The sequence below is a fragment of the Trachinotus anak genome, unplaced genomic scaffold (assembly GCF_046630095.1).
Source record: "Trachinotus anak isolate AG129_WGS33_773 ecotype Australia unplaced genomic scaffold, CSIRO_AGI_Tana_v1 ptg000020l, whole genome shotgun sequence".
Lineage (NCBI taxonomy): Eukaryota > Metazoa > Chordata > Actinopteri > Carangiformes > Carangidae > Trachinotus > Trachinotus anak.
Window position 1 is genome coordinate 1,257,407 of NW_027273871.1, and position 22,530 is coordinate 1,279,936.

The 22,530-nt window shown below is 42.3% G+C and overlaps 1 protein-coding gene across 17 annotated transcripts in view; it reads right to left on the bottom strand.

The window, feature by feature from the left end:
* Positions 1-365: 365 nt before the first annotated feature.
* Positions 366-22,530, bottom strand: part of nbeaa (neurobeachin a) — a 91,839-nt gene continuing 69,674 nt past the window's right edge. For 5 of the 17 annotated variants that reach the window (XM_071505965.1, XM_071505960.1, XM_071505959.1 and 2 more), the window contains 28 exons: positions 21,139-21,293; positions 20,106-20,232; positions 18,865-18,984; positions 17,603-17,736; positions 16,782-16,843; positions 15,069-15,133; positions 14,515-14,623; positions 13,509-13,675; positions 12,516-12,640; positions 12,271-12,420; positions 11,636-11,772; positions 11,332-11,449; positions 10,088-10,190; positions 9,842-9,957; positions 8,571-8,683; positions 8,181-8,321; positions 7,949-8,068; positions 7,173-7,325; positions 6,884-7,048; positions 6,530-6,619; positions 5,568-5,760; positions 4,304-4,375; positions 3,825-3,980; positions 3,316-3,486; positions 3,117-3,218; positions 2,664-2,860; positions 2,369-2,520; positions 366-2,094 (listed from right to left, as the gene is read on the bottom strand). In XM_071505965.1, coding sequence (XP_071362066.1) covers positions 2,004-2,094; positions 2,369-2,520; positions 2,664-2,860; positions 3,117-3,218; positions 3,316-3,486; positions 3,825-3,980; positions 4,304-4,375; positions 5,568-5,760; positions 6,530-6,619; positions 6,884-7,048; positions 7,173-7,325; positions 7,949-8,068; positions 8,181-8,321; positions 8,571-8,683; positions 9,842-9,957; positions 10,088-10,190; positions 11,332-11,449; positions 11,636-11,772; positions 12,271-12,420; positions 12,516-12,640; positions 13,509-13,675; positions 14,515-14,623; positions 15,069-15,133; positions 16,782-16,843; positions 17,603-17,736; positions 18,865-18,984; positions 20,106-20,232; positions 21,139-21,293 — 3,604 coding nt within the window. In that variant the 3' untranslated portion in view covers positions 366-2,003. The remainder of the gene's footprint in view (positions 2,095-2,368; positions 2,521-2,663; positions 2,861-3,116; positions 3,219-3,315; positions 3,487-3,824; positions 3,981-4,303; positions 4,376-5,567; positions 5,761-6,529; positions 6,620-6,883; positions 7,049-7,172; positions 7,326-7,948; positions 8,069-8,180; positions 8,322-8,570; positions 8,684-9,841; positions 9,958-10,087; positions 10,191-11,331; positions 11,450-11,635; positions 11,773-12,270; positions 12,421-12,515; positions 12,641-13,508; positions 13,676-14,514; positions 14,624-15,068; positions 15,134-16,781; positions 16,844-17,602; positions 17,737-18,864; positions 18,985-20,105; positions 20,233-21,138; positions 21,294-22,530) is intronic. The other 12 variants (XM_071505969.1, XM_071505968.1, XM_071505962.1 and 9 more) reach the window with 6 other exon arrangements.

The window sequence follows — 22,530 nt, forward strand, 5'->3', positions numbered from 1 at the left end:
AACAATTAAACCAAATCGGAAAAAGGCCTTTAGCTCAAGCACATTGTTACTTTAAAAATGAGATAAGCAGGAGACGATGCAGGACCAGAGCAGGCAAGGTTGGAAATTGGACATTTGTTCTAACGAGCATTTCTCTGTACATTTGTGCTCTTTGGAAGTGTTGCAGAACATGACGGATACTAACAGACATCTGGAATGAAAATCACAGTGTTGCAAGTAGTTCAGCAGTGGTCATTATCTGAAGGGCCTCTTGAAATCATCTTATTAACAAAGATTCCTTTACAATGAGACATCCTTGGTGTCTCGCTCTCTGTTGTCATGAAGCACAAGAGAAGAAATATTTTGCCCAATGAAAAGTCAAGTCATCAAATTCTTTGCATATTTTATTTTTCTTATCATGATTTTTTTTTTTTTTTTAACTCACACATGTCATATTTTACATCTTTGCAATAAAACATGAATACAATAGTTTTTAGGGTTTCATAGATCCAAAAATATTTAACCTTTTTTTGGATACGTAAGTTGAACCTGTCGATAGAGTATGTGCATGTGCGCATTTGATCAAGATGGCTTCACACATACAGTACATCTCACACGTCATCCCCTCTCCGCCCTCCTCCCCACCTCTATCAGCTACAGAATCATGATATTGCTTACAACTGTGAGGTTGTAAAACTTAATAATCACACATGAGCTCAACGTTTTAAATACAAACATCAATGCACAAATAATCCCGTAGGGAAAATGGACCGAAACAAAATGGCAGCCGACCAGAAAGAACCAAGCTAATAAATAATGATATGTGATTGGTGCAAAGTGCAAATACAAAACAAACTTTTACATTGATTTGATTCTCTTTTTTTAAATAATCAACAAATGTGGGTAAGTGAAGGTTTCCTTTGCGGTTTCAGTCTTATTCAGCTGATTTTAGTCTCCCACCAAGCCTGAACCAAGACTCTATGTACATATTTGACAAAACAATCACCAAATATACAAAGGAAATCATGTCAGTCTCGTGGTTGTCATCCATGGTGGCACTGGGCAAGACCTCATCATCATCACCATCTCTGGCAAAACCCATCACCATCCTTGACACTGCCGTTATTACCATCAGTCTTGTCAACATTATAATAATTATTACACAATATTTTACATACAGCAAGTCATTAATAAATTAAAGGTGATAAGCGCAGTTTGTGTAGTGAAAGAACAAGTGTAGACTCTGAAGGAAGCAGAGCCTTATTTACATAAAAATCAAACCTAACCCTGCTGCGGGTAAAGAGGAAAAAAAAAAATTAAATTAACATTAGAAAAGGAAATAAAAACCTGATAAAAATCAAATGAGATAAAATAAAATAAAATCATACCCCCGGCAATTTTTCAAGGGCGAATTTAAGATCAAGCCAATAGCACCGGTTTTTGAATAGTGGGTGGGGCTGGTTCATTTCTGACCATTTCTAATCAGTTTAGACACATTGAAGGAGTCTTAATTCATAGTCCACCCAAATATTTCCCAGATGGAACTCCAAAAGTAAGGAACAAAAAGGTTAAAACAAGAAAAAGAAAAGAGAAAATAAAACTTAGGTTCATTGTCTGTGAAGCATTAAGCGTACCAGCAACAGCAACTGCACCAGTCCTGTGAGTGGTACGGATATGATCGACCTCTACAAGGTCTGCTTGACTTGCTCTTTTCCCCCCATTCTGCAGTCTGTCTATTTTATTAGCAGGTTTTGGTGTGTATCTTCGGGGTATTATGTGTCTGTGGTTACACACGTGCGTGTACTTACACGTAAGCACAGAGGAAGTTATTTCCAGCAGCGCTGCCGCATCCTCAAATCAAGTAAACTTCTCAACGGAATAGAGCCTAAGGTCCGGTACTTGTTTTTCCTTCCTCTCAGAACCTGTAGTTTCCCCGCGTTGCAGATACACAGCAGACTGCATCGTCTCCTTCCCCTCTTGTTCCTCTTTCCTCTTCACCCTCCTCGTCCTCAAGCTGTCCCACCTCAGTACCTGTTCTGGTGTTCGTAGTGCCAGCGGTTGAAGTCTATGTTGAATGCCACAATGCTGCCGGACGCCATGCCAGTGATCAGGGTCCTGAGAGCAGAGCACACACAAAGTCACATCTGTAAATGAAATTATACACATTCTCTAAATACTAATTTCCCTGGGCCTGAGAAATCATGTGAGGTTTGGCCAAAATAACTGCCACACGTCTGATCATTAATATTCTCTGCTGTCCCCTCGAAGGTGACCCAGTTTTCAGCCGTCCTTAAGAAAACACAGCCCTGAAGTTTGGCTGCCTTCTTCCGAATGGTCCCACTGTCTGCATCTACTTCTGTCTGTCACAGTGGCACGCTGTCTGTTTTACCTCTGGTCGTGTGACAGGTCCATGGCACGGATGCCGGCATCGCAGCCTGGGTAGATGTAAAGCTGTTTGAAGTCGCACGCCTGCCACACCTCCACAACTCCGTTATCACCTCCGGTCACCAAGTTCTGCCCGTCGCTGCTCAACAGGATCGCCTGGAGAGAAGGACACGAGAGGAGAGGGAGGTTATAAGAGGTTCAAAGGCTCCAGTGTCGGACAACAGTGTACTGAATTGTTTACAAAAAAAAATAACATTACATTATGTTGACATAAACAGTATCAACTCCAGCGGCCTTACCCTTGTGGAATCGTTGACCTCCATTTGTGCCAGCAGTTTTCCGTTTATGCTGAAGTTGCAGAAGCGGCCTCTCTCATAGTAGATGATACAGTGGCCTTCGCTGGACACTGAGATGAGGCGGGGCCGTTGGCACAGCTCTGGCCCCTCCAGGGCCCTAAGAAGGTCCCCTGTGATAGTGTGGACCAGGCACGGCCCCTCTGAAGAGCAAGACCGAAGCAAGTTAGTGGAAAAGCCTTTTTTTTTTTTTTTTTTTTTTAAATCATACAGTTTTGGTGATGGCAGAGTTCACCTAAATGTTGTGAGGTCAGTGTATGGAAACAATGACATGTAGAATAAATGTTATATTTTCAGGGCAATCTCCATGTTGATGTTGTATATTGATGTGTGTCAAAAATCTAAATGTAAAATTAAAATATCTGTTGGGCACAGACAGACCTAAGGAGAGACACAGACCTTTAGCTCCACTGATGACCAATCCCAGCTCTGCACAGACAGACACACACACCACCTCGTGGTCATGTCCTGTCAGTACTGCCCTGGGAGCAGGATAGTCACCTGGAGGAGAAAACACAGTGAGAGACACATCTCCACAAACCTCTGGTCTCCTGCGCAGGCAGAGACAAGCAAACATTCACACCAAGCTGCCACTCACTGTTGTTAGGGTTGTCCCCTATAATGTGGTGTCGTCCGCTCCAGTACCACAGAAGAAGAGTGGCATCTCTGGAGCCTGACACGATGTAGCAGTCTCCTCCGATGTAGGACTCTGACCTAGCGAGACACGTCACCACGTCCCAGTGGCCAAAAACTATCTGGGTCAGCTTTCCTGTGGAGAGGAAGGAGGAAGACGCCTGAGTCTGTGTGTGCCCTCTACTCTTATTTTTGAAGGCCACGGTTGTGTAACTTCCCAAATAAAAATTATCTTCAAGATGACAGGTTAAAGAAGCAGATTAGTGACCTTTAAATCCTGGACTAATAAGTACAACACTGCTTATTTAGCTCCAAATCTCCTCTAAAACAATAAATATAAACAAAACCACAAATGGACGAGTCTACATCATCTACATTTAAAGTCAGACCTCTGACACAATCACAGACAGCAGCTTACAGTAAATTTCTACTGTACATAATCCCCAACATTAAAATAAATAATACAAAACCTACCGGTTTCAGTGGAGTAAACACGGAAGCTCTTGTCCCAGAAGCCGCAGACCAGGATGTAGCGGTTGTCGGCGGTAACCACAAAACAGTGTGTGTTGATTTGGATGCTCTGGTCCACCAGGTCAGTGATCTGACGCTTGTTCACGCCTGAGTTGTTTGCTACATGGGTGAACAGAGATAATGTAGGTTAATGAGGTCATACTGATGCAGTACCATTAATAAGTTAATGTGATGAACTCCTTTAACCTTTCTGGATTATTCCTAGCTCAGGTCAGTGACTGAAGTGTCAACAACACTGCAGTCTACTCATAGAAAACGGTGTCCTTAATATCATTATGTTAATTAGTAATTTTGACTGTAATTTAAGATCGTTCTACAGTTGCGTATTTTATATACACATCTGGATGGACGTTCTTTGTATTATTTTAATTACCAAAATGTCAGACCAGCAAAATCTGCTGTGGACATGTTTGTGCACTGACCTATCAGAGGGTCCATCTCAATGGGCAGGTGATGAGCCTGTTCTAGGGAGTATCCTGGAGCTCCACGGAGGCCTGAAGGGTGGGGGATCAAACATTACAGAGAGTCATAGGTCTGTACGCACACGTACATATACATAAAACAGTGAAGGGTGAATGCTGAACTACATCCTCTCATAGAATCAACTGGTCAAGTGCTCTGTGACCACAGCTCTGATGCAGACTTGTGTTAGAACTAAGACCATCAAGAGATGGGATCACACAGACCGCGACGCACATCAACATGTTGATGTTCCGATCCATAAGCACTCAGTAGTCATTACTACATTTCATTATCATTATTATTATTATTATCTTCAAAATCAGAAGAGCACACAAAAACTCACAAGGTGAAAACACTACCCTGTCGCAGCTTCTAAAAATAAGTAATCAATAACAAAACTGCCTCGTGACCCTCCATAATCACTTTACTAAAGTTAATTACACCTAGCCGGCTGTGCTAATGAGGCAATTAATGAGGTTAATTATGGCTTCAATCAAAGAAATATTATTATGTCAACATACAGGGTGTGGATAAAATCAGAGTAACAACTAAAACGATACAATCCAATACAACAAAACCAAAAACTATGGGCTGAGTAACTACCACTGACATGAACTAACATCTCACTGAGTGTACGAGCATTACAGGCTTCCATAAATTGTCTTAACTGTTTGCCAGTTAAGCCATGTTCTTAAATTGCATAAGTCTGATCCATCATCTAAAAAAACAGAAATGAGTCCATTTATAAAAATAGAAAAAACCAGCAAATGCAACCTGCTGTTGTTTTTTGACAGATTAAACAACCAATCATTTCAACATCGTTCCAAACCCTGTATGTTACTATAATATCAAAGGGATTGATGTAGTGAAGCTTCAAAAAAATGCTCAAAAATCCAGTAGCATTTTCTCCTAAATAAGTGAAAGCACTGGTGTGAAGCTTTTTAATGTACTGTTGGTAGTTACAGTTCACTGAGTAGAATGTGTCGACAACTACATAGATGATAACTGTTTATTTGTTAAGACAATGTACAGCCATGCTCCATTCTTGTTGTATAACTTGAAAAATGTGTCCATTGAGGATTTCAGGTCCACGCTTAAATGGATTTGGTTATCATAGCTAAATGGCAATAGATGTAATGTCATGTTATTTGTATTGCCATAGAAACCAGCTCACGGTAAGAGTATCCAGCTGCATTCTACACATTAATTCCCTTCAACACTCACCGACTGTGTTGTGCCAGCGGTTGACTGCAAACAGCCGGCTACACGTGACAGTGACGGCTGCCGGTATGCTGAGGTGGGGGAGCGTGTTGGCTGCGACGTGTGTGACGGGGGAGTTGGAGGGGAACTTGAGCACCATGATGACATCCTGCTGCATCTGATCCTTAAACATCAGAGGGCTCTGGGGAAGGAAACACTGGTGAGACAGACAGAGAAAGAGATAGGGACAGAGATGGAGAGGAAGAGAGAAGGGCAGAGCGAGGAGGGAAGGTCAGGAGGAGAGGAGAGGAGAGGAGAGGAGAGGAGAGGAGAGGAGAGGAGAGGAGAGGAGGGGAGGGGGAGGATGGAGACGGAGGGAGAGGGAAAGACAGAACAGATGGGACAGGGGGGAGGGAAGGGAAAAGGTATATTAGTGGGAGCACAGGGTCAGAGCAGGTACACACACTGAGGGGGGCTCTAGGCTCAGGAGAGGAGATGGAGGCACTGGTTGGTCTGGGTTGAGGACTGACAGGTTTGGGTTGGGACATGGATGGCTCTGATGTGGAGACACTGAGGCCTCGTGCTGCTGAGGGTAGCAGGGAGGACAGAGAGGCTGACACCAGGGCAGAACTTGTTTCAAAAGAGCATCGTTACATACACTTGTATGTAATACAATTTCACAAATCCATTCACCTTGGTGATGAAAACCATTCATATCAGTGGATTATGCAGACTAATATTAACTGGTGTATAAGGTGTTAAAAAATAAGAAAGTCCAATATCTGCACATACAAACCTTTGAACCTGCAAATTAAGAAAAAAAAAAAAGCTCTCCTCCTTTTCTTAAAGTTATCTCAGCAACAGCCTTGGTAAAAATGACCATATACAGTAAATCTCTGCAGCTGAGGTCTGACGTGTGCACAGCTTTTATAGAGAGTGTGACTGCCAAACTCAAAACTGAGGTCAAATTTGCTTGGTTTTCTCACCAGGTGCATGGCGGAGGAGCGAGGTGGGTGTGGCTCTATCAGCAGCTGGGAGGGGATCTGACCGCAGAGCTGGATCTGCATCTCAATGACCTGCAGTCAGAGAGACAGAGATGATGAGGAAGGTCACACACTTTTGAGAAATATAAAAACCAAGATGTTCATCCCCCTTCACTTTCTTTTACTTTACATTCCCTAAATAATTATCTAGTATCTATTTCTCTCTTTAAACACTGAATTAATCTGAAGCTACTGCCTGAAGAAAGCTTGCAGATGTATTGTGAGAATGAGGGGGAGATTCCTGCACTGTAATAATCCATTTCTGACTCAAACAACAGTGATGTGTTGGAAACCAACCTCTCGTTGCGCAGAATCAGAATTGTCAAGGTTGACTGCTCCCTCATAGGACAGGAAGTTGAACACGTTGAGGGCTCGGACCGCTTCTGGCCCTCGCTGCTTGTAGCCAAATATTAGATCGATCCACTGGTGAAGCTGGCACGACACAAACTCGCTCTCCAACGCCTGGAGAGAGACAGAACGAGTTAAAGAATATGTTCAATGTCTCTTCAGTGGATTTCAAGGCAGAGACAACAAACTTTTCTTTTAGCTTTTTTATTTTCCAAAAAAGACCGCCTATGTCTCTCACCATCCGGTTAATGCGGACAAAGTCTTCTGGTTTCTTGGCCCAGGCGGGAAGCTCCACATCACACACAGGGACCCCATCATCACGCATCCCGAGCTCATACTCATTACTGTTGACGAACATCTCCGGCAAATAGTAGAACTCTGGGATCAGCTCCTAAATGACACAGGAGATTCACGGAAAAATGATTACCTTCCTACAATTGTTATTGATTGTCACAAAATGTGTGAGGATATAAAAGAAATAAACTGTAATTAGCAGTTTATCAAAGCTGACACACACACACACACACACACACACACACACACACACACACACACACACACACAACCAATATTTAAATCATTCCCTCCAGACATTTTTATACTTTCAGTGATAAACTCATTTCCAAACTGAGAAAGAAGTTACTTTAGGTGCATTAAAGAATTGATCATGGACTGATTTGACTTAAGTAAAAAAAATTACCAAAATAAATTTCTTACATGTGTATGACTGTAGGAAAAAAAAAAAAATAACATTGAGACCCTGTGTGGAATTCTGACACACAGGCTTTAAACAATGTGTGGATCTTCAAGTACAGTTACTGAGACCCCTCATACATTTAACGGCATTTAAATCAAAACTAGCAGCAATATGTTTTCAAACACTAAAAGCATTTAACCTATTTAGCTGAAATCACACTACTTTTAGTGCTTAGTGTCTTTGTGTTTTCAGTGTCTCAGCACTGACTGATTTCCAATGATCTTAGCCCGTCACTTCAGCCCGTCAGGAACAGTCACCTTGACATCAGCCGTGTCCCTCTGGCAGTTCCTCCACGAGCGGCCGATGCCAGAGAAGGCCCTCTCCGGATGGTCGAACTTGCTCTCATTGGCGTTGAGGAAAAATGTGGTGAAAGGCTCCTACAGGCACGAGAGCAGATACATTCATTTCAAAAGAAGGCCTTTGTGTCCGGCGTGTCTTCAAACAGCCGCTGAGGGTTGTAGTTTGTAAGTGTCTTAAGTAGGTACTCACTATTCTGAGCATCCACATCAGTGTTGAATGAGCAGTGGAGTACAGGGTGGTGTAGTGGTGAGGAGGCGTGCTGTCGTCGTCCCATGTCTCGTAGCGCTCTGCATAGAACGCTGCTCGCTTGGGGTTCAGTGCACCGATTGGCTAAAAGAGACCAGAGAGAAATAGTTAACTTACGTCAATGATCAGAGCGTGGGCAATAAAATAAAAACGATCATGTCCATTTTGATGCTCTGTAGGAAGAGCGAATGCATTTTTCCTGCTAAACCTCAGTACAGAATATGACCTTTTTTTTTTTCTTTTTAAACATTTTTTTTGCTTCATGGTATTAGTATCACATGAACAATTCAATGGAAAAAGTGCAGTGAGTAATGTGCGTCTGAGTGCTCTAACCTTGGAGAGGTCTCTGAAGTTGCCAGGCAGAGTGAGATCGAGTTCCTCTGAATCATAGTTAGTCAAGACCCAGGGGAAGATAGGGTACTGGTTCAGATCATTGTAGGTCCTCCCTGCAGGGACAAAAGATGCACGGGAGAGGAAAAAACGACTGAGTGGAAATTTAGATATGACATAGCTGAGTCACGAGATGGCCCAATACTGTGATACCCTATGCTGCGTTAGTCTTGTTAGAACAGATATGATATGGATACACAGCATGTCTACTGTAATCACTCTGACTCTGACATTATCAGATGAATCTCTACTATAATACGGTTAAAAAAAAAAGTGATTTACAGCACCGCTGCCACTCATTTTCAGGCTTCAAAATCTCTGCCCACAATAAGTCAGGCTCATGGTCAAACCCTAACTTCTGAGCTAAGATTGAGTGCCAATTATGCCAACCAAGGTCGTATGTTAGTGTGATAAAAGAGGATCAAACAGAGAGAGACATTAAGAGTGCAAGCTGTTGACAAACTGCTAGCTGCCAGCATACGCAAAGGCTTATATTTTTATAAATTTCACTGGGTGCCATTTATCAAGAGGTGAACTAGAAACTCATTCTGCATTTCTATTACATACACATATCAATCTATAATGTAACATATCTTAATATAAATTGAAATGTTCCAGCATATTAAAGAGGAAACAAAATAAAATAGCAAATGGCTGCAGTAATTATTTTTCAATTCATTACTTCCATTCATTTTACATTACATTCATTTTGTTCATCATCCATTGTCATTGTGGCCGTATTTATTCATATGTTTTTGTATGTCTATGTATTTGCAGGCCACACTGCTGAGCTGATAACTGACAAAGGTTCATCTTAAGCAAATCTACCAGGTTCCTTATCTGGTCTTTTCAAGAAAAATCTCTTTCTGAATTCTTTATTCATGCACTTGAGGAGAAATATAAACAAGGCCAGTCTGCAGTGTCTGGCTGTGAAGTTATTTTTGAACAACACAACACAACATAATGGAAACTGTCAGAGCAACAAAATAAGGGTGTATTATTAAAATTGTCACAGCAAAACGTTCCACAACAATACCACAGAGCAGAAAGTGAGAAAATTAGGAAAATATTCTTTCAAATGATTAAAATGTTTGGTCTGAGAAAAAGGGAGACGCATTAAAGAGGGATGTGTGTTTGACTACTAACCGGTTCATTTATTATTTAAACGCTATGATTCACAATAACAGACTTAGCGGAATGAGGGTGGACTTTACCTGCAATAGTGTTGAGAAACATGAGGTACTCAAAGTTGGAGATCTCTCTCCTCTGCCAGCGCTGCGTCATGTTGGATGACTTGAAGAGCTGACGAGGGGTGGCCAAGGAAATCCGCCTGGGACACACACACACACACACACACACACACACACACACACACACACACATTGAAATTGATTTCCTTTTTAATCAAACCAGAAAACTGCCGTTTAATACAGAACTGTGAACTGTTGAACTGCACCTACCTGGCCTGTGGGAGGCCGTAACTCGTTCCTACCCCCACCCGTGGGAGACTATAAACCACCCTCTTGACTGTGGCCTGGTCAGGGAAGTTAAACATCACAGACGCTGGAGAGAGGAAGAGACAACATAAAGTCAACATGTTGGAAACACAGAGTCTATTACTCACCATAACAACTACTGTTGAACTGGTACAAACTTTAAAATAAATCACACCAGCTATACATCTTATGCTGGGACATTATTTTGAGTACAAGGACTGGAACTATTGTTCATTCTGAACTATAGCTGACAATAACAAAGCACTCCATTGCAGTATCATCATACTGGGAATGACAGTGTTGGAACGTCACAAGAGGCTACACTCCATTAATGTGCACTTCACTCTGCCCTTACTGCATCTGCAGTGCTCTACTCAAGTGTTTTTATCCTAACAATGTTTTAAAGCAGCTATTTGTAAGTTTTCTCTTCTCCGTTGAATGTCGTTTGTTGCCGGGAGCTGGTCACTTGACGAGCTTCGGCCATCGTTGTGTTTACGAGACAAGAGGTTATAATCTGCCCTCTTAGCAGTGCCATGTCTTTAAGGGAGACTGGAGGCTACAGTGGGTCGCAATCAGAAAGTGACACCCCTGGCCGGGGTTAGCTGGTTAGCATGCTTACTTTAGTAGAAGAGAAGACGTGATAGAGACAAGAGTTAACACTGGCGTTGCTTCCCACCTCTGGAAACAGCTCTTGGTGGGTAAAGGAATGAAGTTTGATGCTGAACTGCTTGGTAGCATGGCCTAATTTTAAACATTTTTAAACATCATTTTTTTTAGTCATTATTTATTTCTAATTCCTCACAAACCAAAGAAATTACTTCACTGAACTCAGCTGAACTTTACAGTTACTGGCACTGATGTTTCAGTTGTTTTAAATTGAAGTCTTTTTAGCAATAATCAATCATTACCGATGGCAAAAAAAAGGTTTTTAACTTTGCAGATATGCTGCTTGCGTACTGTGTTTGGTATTTTTGCGAACCCGCCGTGCAACTTATAAAACATTCATAGGTTTGATTAGCTGGCTGTAGTGATGGCGAATTGTCAATAAATATTATCAGTGGCTCGGATTCATGCCTCTAGGCTTGTGGTAGCAGATGCATAAAGTCTAAATAAAATCCCTATAGGCCTTGTAACCCTTCCGATGGAGTGCTGAGAAATCAATAGATGTGAGTAGGTTAATGTAAGTAATACTAAATTTGCAGACTTACTTCTGTTGGCCATGAAAACCTCTAGTCCAGTATTCTGCAGCAGGTAGCGTCTGGAAAACACAGCTCGGATCTCACTGAACATCCATTTCCCGTGCAGACCCTCTGAGTAGGCCAGTACCTGTTGAGAATGGACATCCAGACAAACATTTTAACATAAAGAAAGACCCATATATACAAATGAATCCTAAAGGTAAACAACTGTCAAGCCTAAGCCATCTGTCTTGTCTCCCAGAGAATGTGGTCTACACCTTTTTTCCCCCTTCCCTGCCCTGACCAATAATAAAGAAAGGCAGCTTGCCCTCACTTTAGCATCAGTCTTCTTGAATGCAGGATCCTCTTCATCCACCTCAAAGTAGATCTCAGTAGTAGTGATGGACAGAGTGCCTCGAGCCACCACCACTGGAGCGACCAATTGAGCTGGAGTACTCAGAACCACAGGGCCTGGGGTGGGGGTGAGGGTGGGGGGGGGGGGGGGGGGGGGGGGGGCAATGTTATTACTCTGGTATTACTTCTTTAGGTAGTCACAGGTAGGTAGCTAAGTATTCATAGCATTGACAGGCTCATAATACACAATCGTAATAAGCAATCATCACACACAAGTCACACAGTCATTTCGGGTTAGTTAAGATTGATCATTTATTTGCTTCTTCTACTTTCCTACTGTTGTAAACAACCCAATCATGTGTTTAAGTCAGAGAGGAACCACTGGATTAAATTAAGTATTTGGTCTGAGCATCAGTTTTTAGTAAATTATGACATAATCGCCTCAAATCATCAGATGGTTAGAGTGGCTGCAGAGGTTTCAAATGTCCAACTTGCCTTTGGAGGTAAAAAGTCTTGGACGGAAACGTGCTAAAAATAAGAGTCATACACATTTTGCGGTTTAGTTGCACTGTAGCATAGTTTCTGTGTGTGTGCATAACTGCGTATGCATCTTACCTGCAAGGTTATCGATCTCTTTTTCCTGCAGTAGGCTGACAGCGTCATCATCCCCCTCCAGCATTAACTCCGCCTCTGGGTTCTGGGCGACCACTGACTGGCTGCGGAAATTCTTTTTGGACTTAAGCCCCTCCTCTTCCTCTTCCGTACCTGTGTGTTTTTGAGCGTGCGCGTAAGGGTTGTGTGTATGCAAACAGCAGGCATCAACCAAGTACAACATGTTTACATTAGTGCACATTACACACCGTAGTCCTCCAGAGCTTTGAGCGACACGTCAGCGTGGGTGGATCCGAAGGCATTTCGCACAAATCTCCGTCTCCTCCGCAGGTCGTCCTCCCAGTAGTCGAGACGCCAGAAGTCATGTAATTGGCTGAAGACATAAAAGGGGAGTTATTTTAGTGGTGGGAAGCACTAAGTCCAAGGTGAGTAACTTTACATTTTTTCATTTCCTACAGAGAAAGGGTCTCCTATATTTGGATAAGGGCCAGCATTTGACCACAGGCGCGAGTTTAAACAACCCTTCCTCATCTGGAAATAAAACAGAAACAAAGTACCCTGTAGAACCAAGGGGTTGTATGGAGAGAACAGATGAATAGTAAGGTTTAGTCATAAGTGTGACTGAACTTTTGCCTGATGTGAACAAACGTTAAAATGATCATCTACTACAGATGCAATTTCACTTTGATTATTTTTTCATCTGTGTGCAGGAGGTGCTGATCAACAGCCTGCACGTTATGGTATGCAATTTACTTCATCAACAGTGACATGAGGAAGACGGGCGTCAGATGGTGCATGTCACATGTCCTCAAATTAAATTACATGTCTTTGGATGAGCTGCCAGCCTGGAGGCAGATGTGAATGACAAGCAATCACTGAGGTAATGCGAGTGCATGATTGTGTGCTTAATAAGGAGATCGGTCTCTTGATGGACAATAAATTGTGTTAAATGCAATTGTTTCATGAATCCTGCTTTACACAAACCATAATGCGTTTTATAAATGTGTTTGCTGAAATGATTCTGAGTCTGTGATCTGAAGCTGATGACACTCTCCTGTCTCTATGAAGTTATGGTGTAAATGATGTACAGTATACTTTTACTGTATTTACATAGCAATAATAATCACTACACATACTGATACCATTTTCTCATTATATGCATGAAGCACTCAACCGTGCATCTTGTGTAATGGTGATCTAAAAATGTCCCCGAGTTTAATTTGATACGTAGCTTGGCTCACCTCTGTGACATCGTCCCCCACGCTCCATGCTTATTGGTCAGGATGTTAAGGATCTTCTGTTTCAGCTGGTTGGCTGTCACATGATCTCTGTGCTTAGCTGCGCTGATGAGGTGATCGCACATTTTCTCCTCCTCTCTCCGGTCCGCAGCGTACTGGGCGCAGTTAGACTGGGGGAGAGTGGGCGGTACAGAGTCAAACAGGAAGAGACAAACCAAAGAGCATTATAGTCAGAGATGAGGAGGACTGTGGTGACGAGGAGACAGCTGCTGTACAGTTCGTCTGTCTGTTGAGTTTTTGGTGAAACCAACAAAGTCTTCAGAACATTGTAAGAACGTTTTTCAGAAGAGGATAGAACTACTTATGTAGTTAAACACTAGTGTATCCTGCTGACTAGAGCTGTCAAAATTAGCTTATCAGAGATTTATTGTTATTACATTTATTTCAGCCCATGAATAAGAAGAAATGGCAGAAATGACAAAGATTTGTTTGAAGTAATTTAGAAACTGTGTAGCTGTTGTTTAAGGGATCCTTAGTTTTCTTATACAGTTACTGTATGTGAATAAAATCAACAAATCAACTCTTGGTTCATAATTGATAGTTTTTATGACTTTTTATTTTTCATTTAAACGGTCAGCGCTAATAAACTGGCAAAAAATGATAAAGTAATTTGTATTCTAAAAATGTGATTTAAAAAACGAACATGCAGGAGGACTATTTGTTGCGTTCCTTCATTAGTTAAGACGTACTCAGCAGATTCATTGTGTTTTTGTAAAGCAGGAGACGAGCCTGAACAGTGTCCTCCTGATACACTTCTTGTTGCATGAGAACATAAAGTCTGTGTGAAAATCAGTGTAAATGCACTGACTGGAGCCAATCATTTACTCAAAGCCCAGATATGTGTTGGTGACAATCTGCAAAAACAATGAGCGTTAACAGATCAGCGTTTCCGAAGGCTTTTCACCTCTCACGCGTGATGTCAAACAGCGGCGCCGCTCTGTGGGCTTACCTCAAATTCAGCGTGTTTGTGTACGTCCTCAGCCCTCTGTCTGTTCAGGATAAACTCTGCTTCGTTGGCAACGCGCACAATATGATCCTTCATGGCATGGCACAGGAGCCTGGTGACGGGGCGAGAAACACGGGGAGGTGACAAAGATCACAGGCGTTAGCAACACCTCCGTTTAGAAAGAACTGGGAGGCAAGTGAAGCAAGTTCTCCACAGTAATTCAAGCTTTTCTAAATTACATCAATAGGACATGATTTGCTGCTGAGGCTCACTGAATGTATGTGTCGGTAAACAGTACGTGCATGTCTTTTTTTTTTTTGATATGTAAGATTACAGGCACTGAAAATAGAGCAGCACAAATCAGCAGTGAACTTAATTGCACTCTAATGACTTGACTTCCTACTCAACACATGTGGCACCGTGCACTTATCCTGGTAAGGTTCTCATTAGGGCTGTATCATACCCATTAGTTGTGAAGCAGTGATAACAGTATTGGAGTTAATGTGTGAATCACAGGGAATTACGTCGGGTGATAATCAGTCAGCGTGATGGATTACCTTCCCTCATTGATGAGCTCAATGAAGGCCAGTCCAGCGTTCTTCTGAATAGAGTTTTGCCACTCCTAAGTGTAGAGGACACATCAGAGTTAATACATCAGGGAGCAGAGAGCATGAGTGTTTAAACCTGTCATCGTACACGCCGTACATATTCTGGAAGTTTTATTGACTGTTTTTGTAGATTAAATAACCAGATCTGCATCTCGTGAATTAAATACCAATAATTTGAAAGTACTTACTAACAAAAATCCTATAAATCCAACATTGTCATGAAGCCACCCTACTCATCAGTTTGTAGCATTTTCTGCAATGGCCTGATGTGCATTGTGTGTGGTTACCAGAGCCATGTTGGTACACACTAAATTGCACAGTAAAATTCCTCGCAAATTTCTATTGTTTCACAGCATATATTGTCACATCATCCAATCCTGGTTGAAAGTCGTGGGCAGGTTGTTGTGGTTAATCAGCTGGTAAATACAGAGATAAAAATATGTTCATACAAGGGAAAATATAATTTCATTTAATTTCAGTTACCATCGCTGGTGTGAAGGTACATTAGCACAAAATACCTGAAAATACAGATGACAAAACATCTTAAGAGCTCTGTAATTGTCAATGAGACTGCACCCATCTCAGAGTGTGTGAGTGTTTTATGTGTTTGTGCATATGAGAGTGGAGCCTTCTGAGCAGGATAAGAGTGTTGCTGAAAGCCTAAAACTATCAGAGCTCCATTAGCTCCACTAGCTCTTAAGGATGTGAAGGACACATGGGAGCATCTCCCGTTACACACCCCCCCATCCACAGGATCAATATCTGGGCTAGGGTTTGCTCTCTTGAGCCTCTAATGTCAGACAAGGCCGGAGCCAGGGGGTAATACTATACATGCTGACGAGCAGCCGGCCGGGAGAGTGGAGGAGAGGGAATGGGAGTGGTGAGAGGAAACAGCAGTGTACAAGAGAGTGGTAGAAGATGAAAGCAGCTTCCACTGAAACAGTTGAAATGGACCGGAAAGGCAGAGAGGTGTCTGATGGTGCAGGTGAAGATGGAGAAGGGAAAAGAGGGAGAGAAGAAAGCAAAGAGACCACGGTAGAAGGGTTAAAGAAAAAGAAGAAGGAAAGAACTGAGGAGCTCCTCCAAAGACAAGAGCTCTTACAGGCACCAAAAATCCAGCAAAACAGAGAATAGTTGGGAGACAAACTTCATGAGATAAGAAAAAGACGCCATGAGGGGAAAGCTCTGTAATGGTAAGTGCCTGTTTGCTGTCTGCTTTTAAGGATTATTAAACAAAATGGAGATACTGGCTTTGAATGCAAGTAAGATAAATGACCCCACAAACATTAGAAATTACTTGTTTTTGTGATTTAATTTAGTTCCTAAAAGTAAAATCCAGAGCAGGAAAAGTTTATGTGTATGTGATTGACATGGAAAATTCTGTTTGTAGCCCTTGATGATGATGATGATGCGTGAGGATGCGTATAAGCTGATATTATATTACACCTGCAGTGCGCTCATTGCACAGTCGACCCTGCCTCAGAGGGCAGATCAATAACTCGACAGCTTCCTGTGTGCATTCAACTCAGCCATTTAATGTAGGTCTTTTTAAAAAGGCAAAAACTGTGCCAAAACTTCTTCAGCCTTTGACAAAATGGATCGTACGTGTGAGGACAGTAAAGAGAGAGAGGCAGAGAGGAGACGTGAGGAGGAGTTACTAACCTGAGAGCAGAGCAGCATTACGAGCTCCACCACTGACGTGCTAGACTTCATACACACCAGACCTGCAGCACAAAGACACACTGCACAGTCAGGAGCATCTCTCCCTTTCTCTCTGACATACACTCTCACACTCTCACACTCACACACTCTCACACACACACACACATACACACACACACACACACACACACACACACACACACCACTGCGAAACACAAAAATATCATCAAAGACGACACTGTAGTGTCAGTGGTTTCTGCTGTTGTTTACAGTCATCGTAGTCGAGTTTATAAAAAGCATGCCACAGAGAAGACAGGAACAAACAGTAGAGAGAAAGAGAGGACAGGGGGAGGGGGAGAGAGAGAGTGAGAGAGAGGAGGGGGAGGAGCAGAGAGTGAGGAGAGGGAGAGATCAACATAGAGACAGTGGATCACGAAAACAGGACGCCAGGAAGCAGGTGGGCAGAGGGAGGGGTGCATCACATTTAGTACAGTCTATAATAGCAGCAGCATTGATGCTAAAACGCATCATAAACTGATCTAAAAATGTTGACGTTGCCTAACTAGCTGATTGAAAATGGTGCAAAATACTGACTTCATACCTGCTTGACGAATGAGTGAAGCAGCCAGCTCAAAGACACTCACTCACTCACCGATTCACGCCCAACTAATCACACACTCGCTCGTTTCCTTTTCTCTCACACATTCTTTTTCTTTCTCACACACACACACGCACACACACACACATCGCGGTGAGGGACAGTGAATGGGGAGACTCCACAGAGAGACGCCAGTTAGAGAAAAAGGAGCCGTGTACAGCACCTGTACCTTCTATGAGCAGTTCCTGCCCATGGCTACCCAGAAGTGTCCTGGACAGGAAGGGGGCGAAGTCCACGAAAATCTCCCTCAGCAAGGGGGCCACTTTCTCCAGAGCGCGCTCCAGCTTGGTGGTGATACTGTGGCAGGAAAATCAGTGAGAGACAGATGAAGGGAAAATAGGAGTGAAGATTAAAATAAGCAACATCCAGATGAGGGTAGAAGAGCATGTGAGGGAAAAACTCAGGTGGGATATACGGTGGGCGAGAAAGGGAGGAAGAAAAACATGCAAGACAGAAATGAGCAGAGGTGGGCGAGAAGAAGGGAAGACAAATTACACAGAAGCCAAGACAGGAAAGGGCGAGAGAGGCTGAGAGAGGTCAAAGAGAAGGAAATAGAAAAATGTCTGAAATGGACACAGAAGACACGAAAAATGCACAGAATCAAAGAGAATGTAATGATGGTTGGAGATGGAAGCACTATGCCTGGGTTAGTATTGATTGATGATACAGTTCAAAGACTAATTGCTCTGCTAAATAACTTGGCTTTGTGAGATGAGTGAACGTTAAAGTGCAAGAAAGCTTAGTCTCCAAAAAACAGCCCTCATTTTAAACTGCACTGGGAAATATATATATCGTATCTTGACTTGTCTATAAATACTATTAATCTTCATATTGGTGCCTTCGGGTGTGTACAGGTGTAGATAAAATATTTTTCTGCCCTATGTTCAGTTAAAAAATGGAGAGAGTAAGGAAGGACGAATATACAGCAAAGCAGCCATGATGGCAGTGAAGTGTGTCTTCTTGGCCTTATAAGCATGTGACTTCTGAAGCAGACCTGAGTCACTGGTGTTTACAAATCGTCATTTTGTTTTAACCTGCTCAGAGCAGCAGGAGGTTAAAACAAGCACTCAGGTCGGTTTAAGCAAACCGAAGTTATTTGCAAAGAAGGTTTGACTCAAGTCTGATCTGGAGTTTGGGGTTAGTGTGAGAAGACGGCCATGCCAGAAGTGACAGAGTCGACTGTGTTGCTGTTAAAAAAAAAAAACTATGAAAACATGAGCTGCCGGGCCTAAAGCAAACGTGATGCTAAGTGTTGGAAGCTGTTAGCAAAGATGTCTGTCCTTTCTTGCATGGCACTCTGGGAACATTTAGTAGTGGCTGGGCGTAGCAGAGGGTGTGTGGTGGAGGTGGGGCAGAAGGGGTGGGGGTGGGGGTGGGGTTGGGTTGGGTTGGGGGGGCATGGGGACAGGACGAGTATCTCCTTGCCTAAAACACTGTCCTGCATCTCGGGGGGCTGCCTGGAAGCCTGCCAGAGAGCTAAAAGACTTGAGCTCAGGGGGCGTCTGACCGCTGCGTAGCGCACACTGCGCCACCTCACAATAGGCACTGCAATACAAACCACACACACACAAACACACATGTACAGACATGCACACTGATTAAGGAACACATGCGCACGCACGCACCCCTCCACTCACGTGCGTGTGCACTCTTAGACGCGCACGTATCGGCACACATTATAACAGATTGTCTAACACGTCTGAGGAGAGAGGACATGGACAGAAATGTTACAGTACAAACTGCTGCAATGCTCAAAAGACTTCTTCACTATTTCTCATTGTAAAGCTATTTCCTCATTATTACCAGTCTCACATCGCAGATCATCTTATATCTCACTCGGGAGCGCCAAGACGCCTCTTAGAATATGGAAACACATAAAAACAGATTTACTTTTATGAGAGGCACTTTGAAATCCACTTGAACTGTTGGGATAATTAAAGCTTCGTTAATAACTGCTGATATTTTCATACTCTACAATATATTGTAATAGCGACATTAAAACACAGTTGTCATATCAGGGATCAATAGCACCATCGTGTAGACTGAGTAAGATGTGTGAGCGGTGAATGTGAACATAAATACTTACTTTGTTTTAATAGCTCATCTTTATTAGTTGATATCAGCTTTAAAAAGCAACAACACAATCAGTCCAGTATCTTTCTTTTTTTATAACTGTTCAGTCAATGTGGAAGTGGCATTTCTCTGACTTTTGATTTCATTCTTCACTTCATTTGTCACCCAGTAATTAGCAACTGAAGTTTTGTCTTTATTTTAACATATCAGAATATTTTTTTAGCTGACATTACTCCTGATATTATTAAAACATAAAAATAACTCATATCAGGTTTTGTTACCTATTGTAGGGCTCAAAGAGGATGTAGGTGCCCCTCTTGTTTCCACGTCCAGACAAAACGTATCTAACGTTGTTCTCTAATATCAGTAATGACTGTGAGAGTGAACTGCTGGCGGGAATTCTTTGGGAAGAGATGAAGACCAAAGTGTGAAATGAAATAGGGACAGGAATAAAAATGGAAAAGGGACAGGCACCCGAGAAAACAGACAAATCAACGAAGGGGGGATAAAAAAAAAAAGCTAAAGAAAGAAAGAGCGGGAGGAAAGTGAATGGTCGAAGCGATTAAGAGCTTAGTGGTGCTGAAAGCGCTGACCTCATATTCTCCATAGTGTCTTCTGGCATGGGTGCCACTGTCTGCACCGCTGGCAGATTCTTACTAGTTGCACCGTTGACAAATGACGAAGAGGAGGAGGAGGAAGAGGAGGCAGAGTCTGTGGCACCTAGGGCGGGACAGGGAAACAGCAGGGAGAGTGATGAGAAATAAGACCGATATTACAGCAACATGAATCGAGCAGGACAGAGATTAGCGTGCAGCACAATAACAAAGGAAATGTATTAATGTCCTGATCAGCTGCGACCAAATTCAATTTGGATTGTATTTCACTGGACATGCAGCTGCTTGTCTTCTGCTAATGGTTCCCCGTTTGTGAAAATAGCTTTGCAATCAATATACAGAATCCATTCCAGGGAACAAATCCCTTCCTTGTCCATTATGCATGTATGATACAGTACAATACATCTGACAGGCTGACAAAGCCCTGAATACAAATCCGCTCTGCTGCTGAGTATGTTGCTGTGTAGAAACAGCACTGATCTGCATGTCAGCTGTGTATGTAACTGTATTTGATTCTTATCTTGTTCTCCTACATTCCTTTCTATTTAAAACCATATCTGGGTCAAAGAATACCTAATTCATATTTTTCTCTGCATCTGTTTTTTTTTTCCTGCAGGGGGTATCAAACAATCCAGCATAGGAGTTGGCTGAATTATTCACTTTTTAACGGCTTAAAGGTATCTTACACTTTGCTGAGCTGTCTGCAACTTTGTTCATTTGGACACTAACTAGGCTAAAACTGATCCTGAAAGGATCTGCTGCCACTATTGGTTCAGTTTGTCTCTGTTCTGGTTTGTTCTGGCTGTCAAAGGAAAGCAGAGAAAAGCATCAACAGGAGAAATTCTGCTTCATCAAGCATCCTTTGAAATGCTTGAGGTCTTTCTCCAAAACACCTCCGTCATACTGCAGGTGTCTGTCTGCTGCTTCTCCTTAAATTACACCAAACAGATGCAGCGCCAACATCTATATGAGTAAAGTAATAAGTGCTATATATCTGTGTGTTATCTCTCACCTGTAGTGTTGATCATGCTCTTAGGCGTTGCTGTCGCAGCAGCAAAAATATTAGGTGTGCTGCCAGCAGTGCCTGCTCCACTGGTGGTGGGTGTGCCCACCGTGTTGACTGACAGGCTGCCAGGAGGAGGCTTTTTGACTGGAACCACAACGCTCCTGTAGAAGAGATGAAACACAAAGGCATGAGACAAACCTGCACGCAGAAATATTTTTTATGAAATGCTCACCAGTGATATCTTGGCTTTGCGTGTTGGGCTGTGCTCGCAGTGTGCGAGGATGAAAGTACAGTAGCTGCTACTGCTACTGATGACACTTTCAGATTTGCGAGCACATTTACTATGGCAACACATGAGCAATTAAAACTGTTACACAGTTGTTTCACCCTCTGAAGTCAGTTTCAATTGTAACCCTATAAAACTTGTTCAACAGTTTATTCACAAAGCTTTTTTAAGATATATGTTATGACAGTGCCCAGGTGTGACCCCAAAGTTTTTCTTTCATCTTTAACATTTTAAAAGGTCACATATCCAACACTTTTCTTGTGTGTTATTTGAAGCGTTGATATCCATAAGAAGATAAATTCATGGTTTTAAGAATCAAAAACCATCTCAATGTAGTTTTACATCTCCTCTCTCAGGCTTCTCTCTGCAGCTCTAAATCCTGCAAAGCTGGACAGTGGGTCTGGGGGGGCTGAGCCTGGGGCATGGCTTAACGCAGTGACTGCTTTGTTGTGACATCACAAAGTTATGTAAGTCCTGACGGCTCGTTTTAGGGCACGAATACAGGCTTTGTGCATTTCTAGAAGACTGAGCACTTTGATACTGTCACAGTATTAATATAGAACCTAGACCTACTTTATATTAAAAAAAGACACAGAAATTTCACTTCATACAATATGAGACCTTTAAATTACAACTCAGCTGACAACATCAGGGAGTTAGAGTGATATTTGTAAGTACTCAGTATATGCATTTATTAATATATAGCATGATAAAATCTGATTAATTTCCTAAAATGCTAATATTTTAAGCTTGTAACTAAATTTAGAGCTGTAGAACAGTAGAGATTTTATTTAAATGAGCTAATATATGTGTATAATAAATAAATCCATAATAAGTAAAATACTGTTTGTTGTTTGTAACTATGCATTTTGCCCTTAATTAATAACTAACTAACGGATCAGATGTGTCTGTGCCTGTCTGAACCATGACCATGCAGACAGGCTTTATGCATCAGGTAGACATCTTAGAGATGGAAATGGAGCCATTCATGATCTATTATGCACAATGTCTTCAATCAATAACTTGGCTCTCAAGGACTGCAACAGAGCAGAGCAGGATCAAGAAGACTAAGTGATTCACAGGAGATATAAGCAGGTCATCTTCACAGTTTG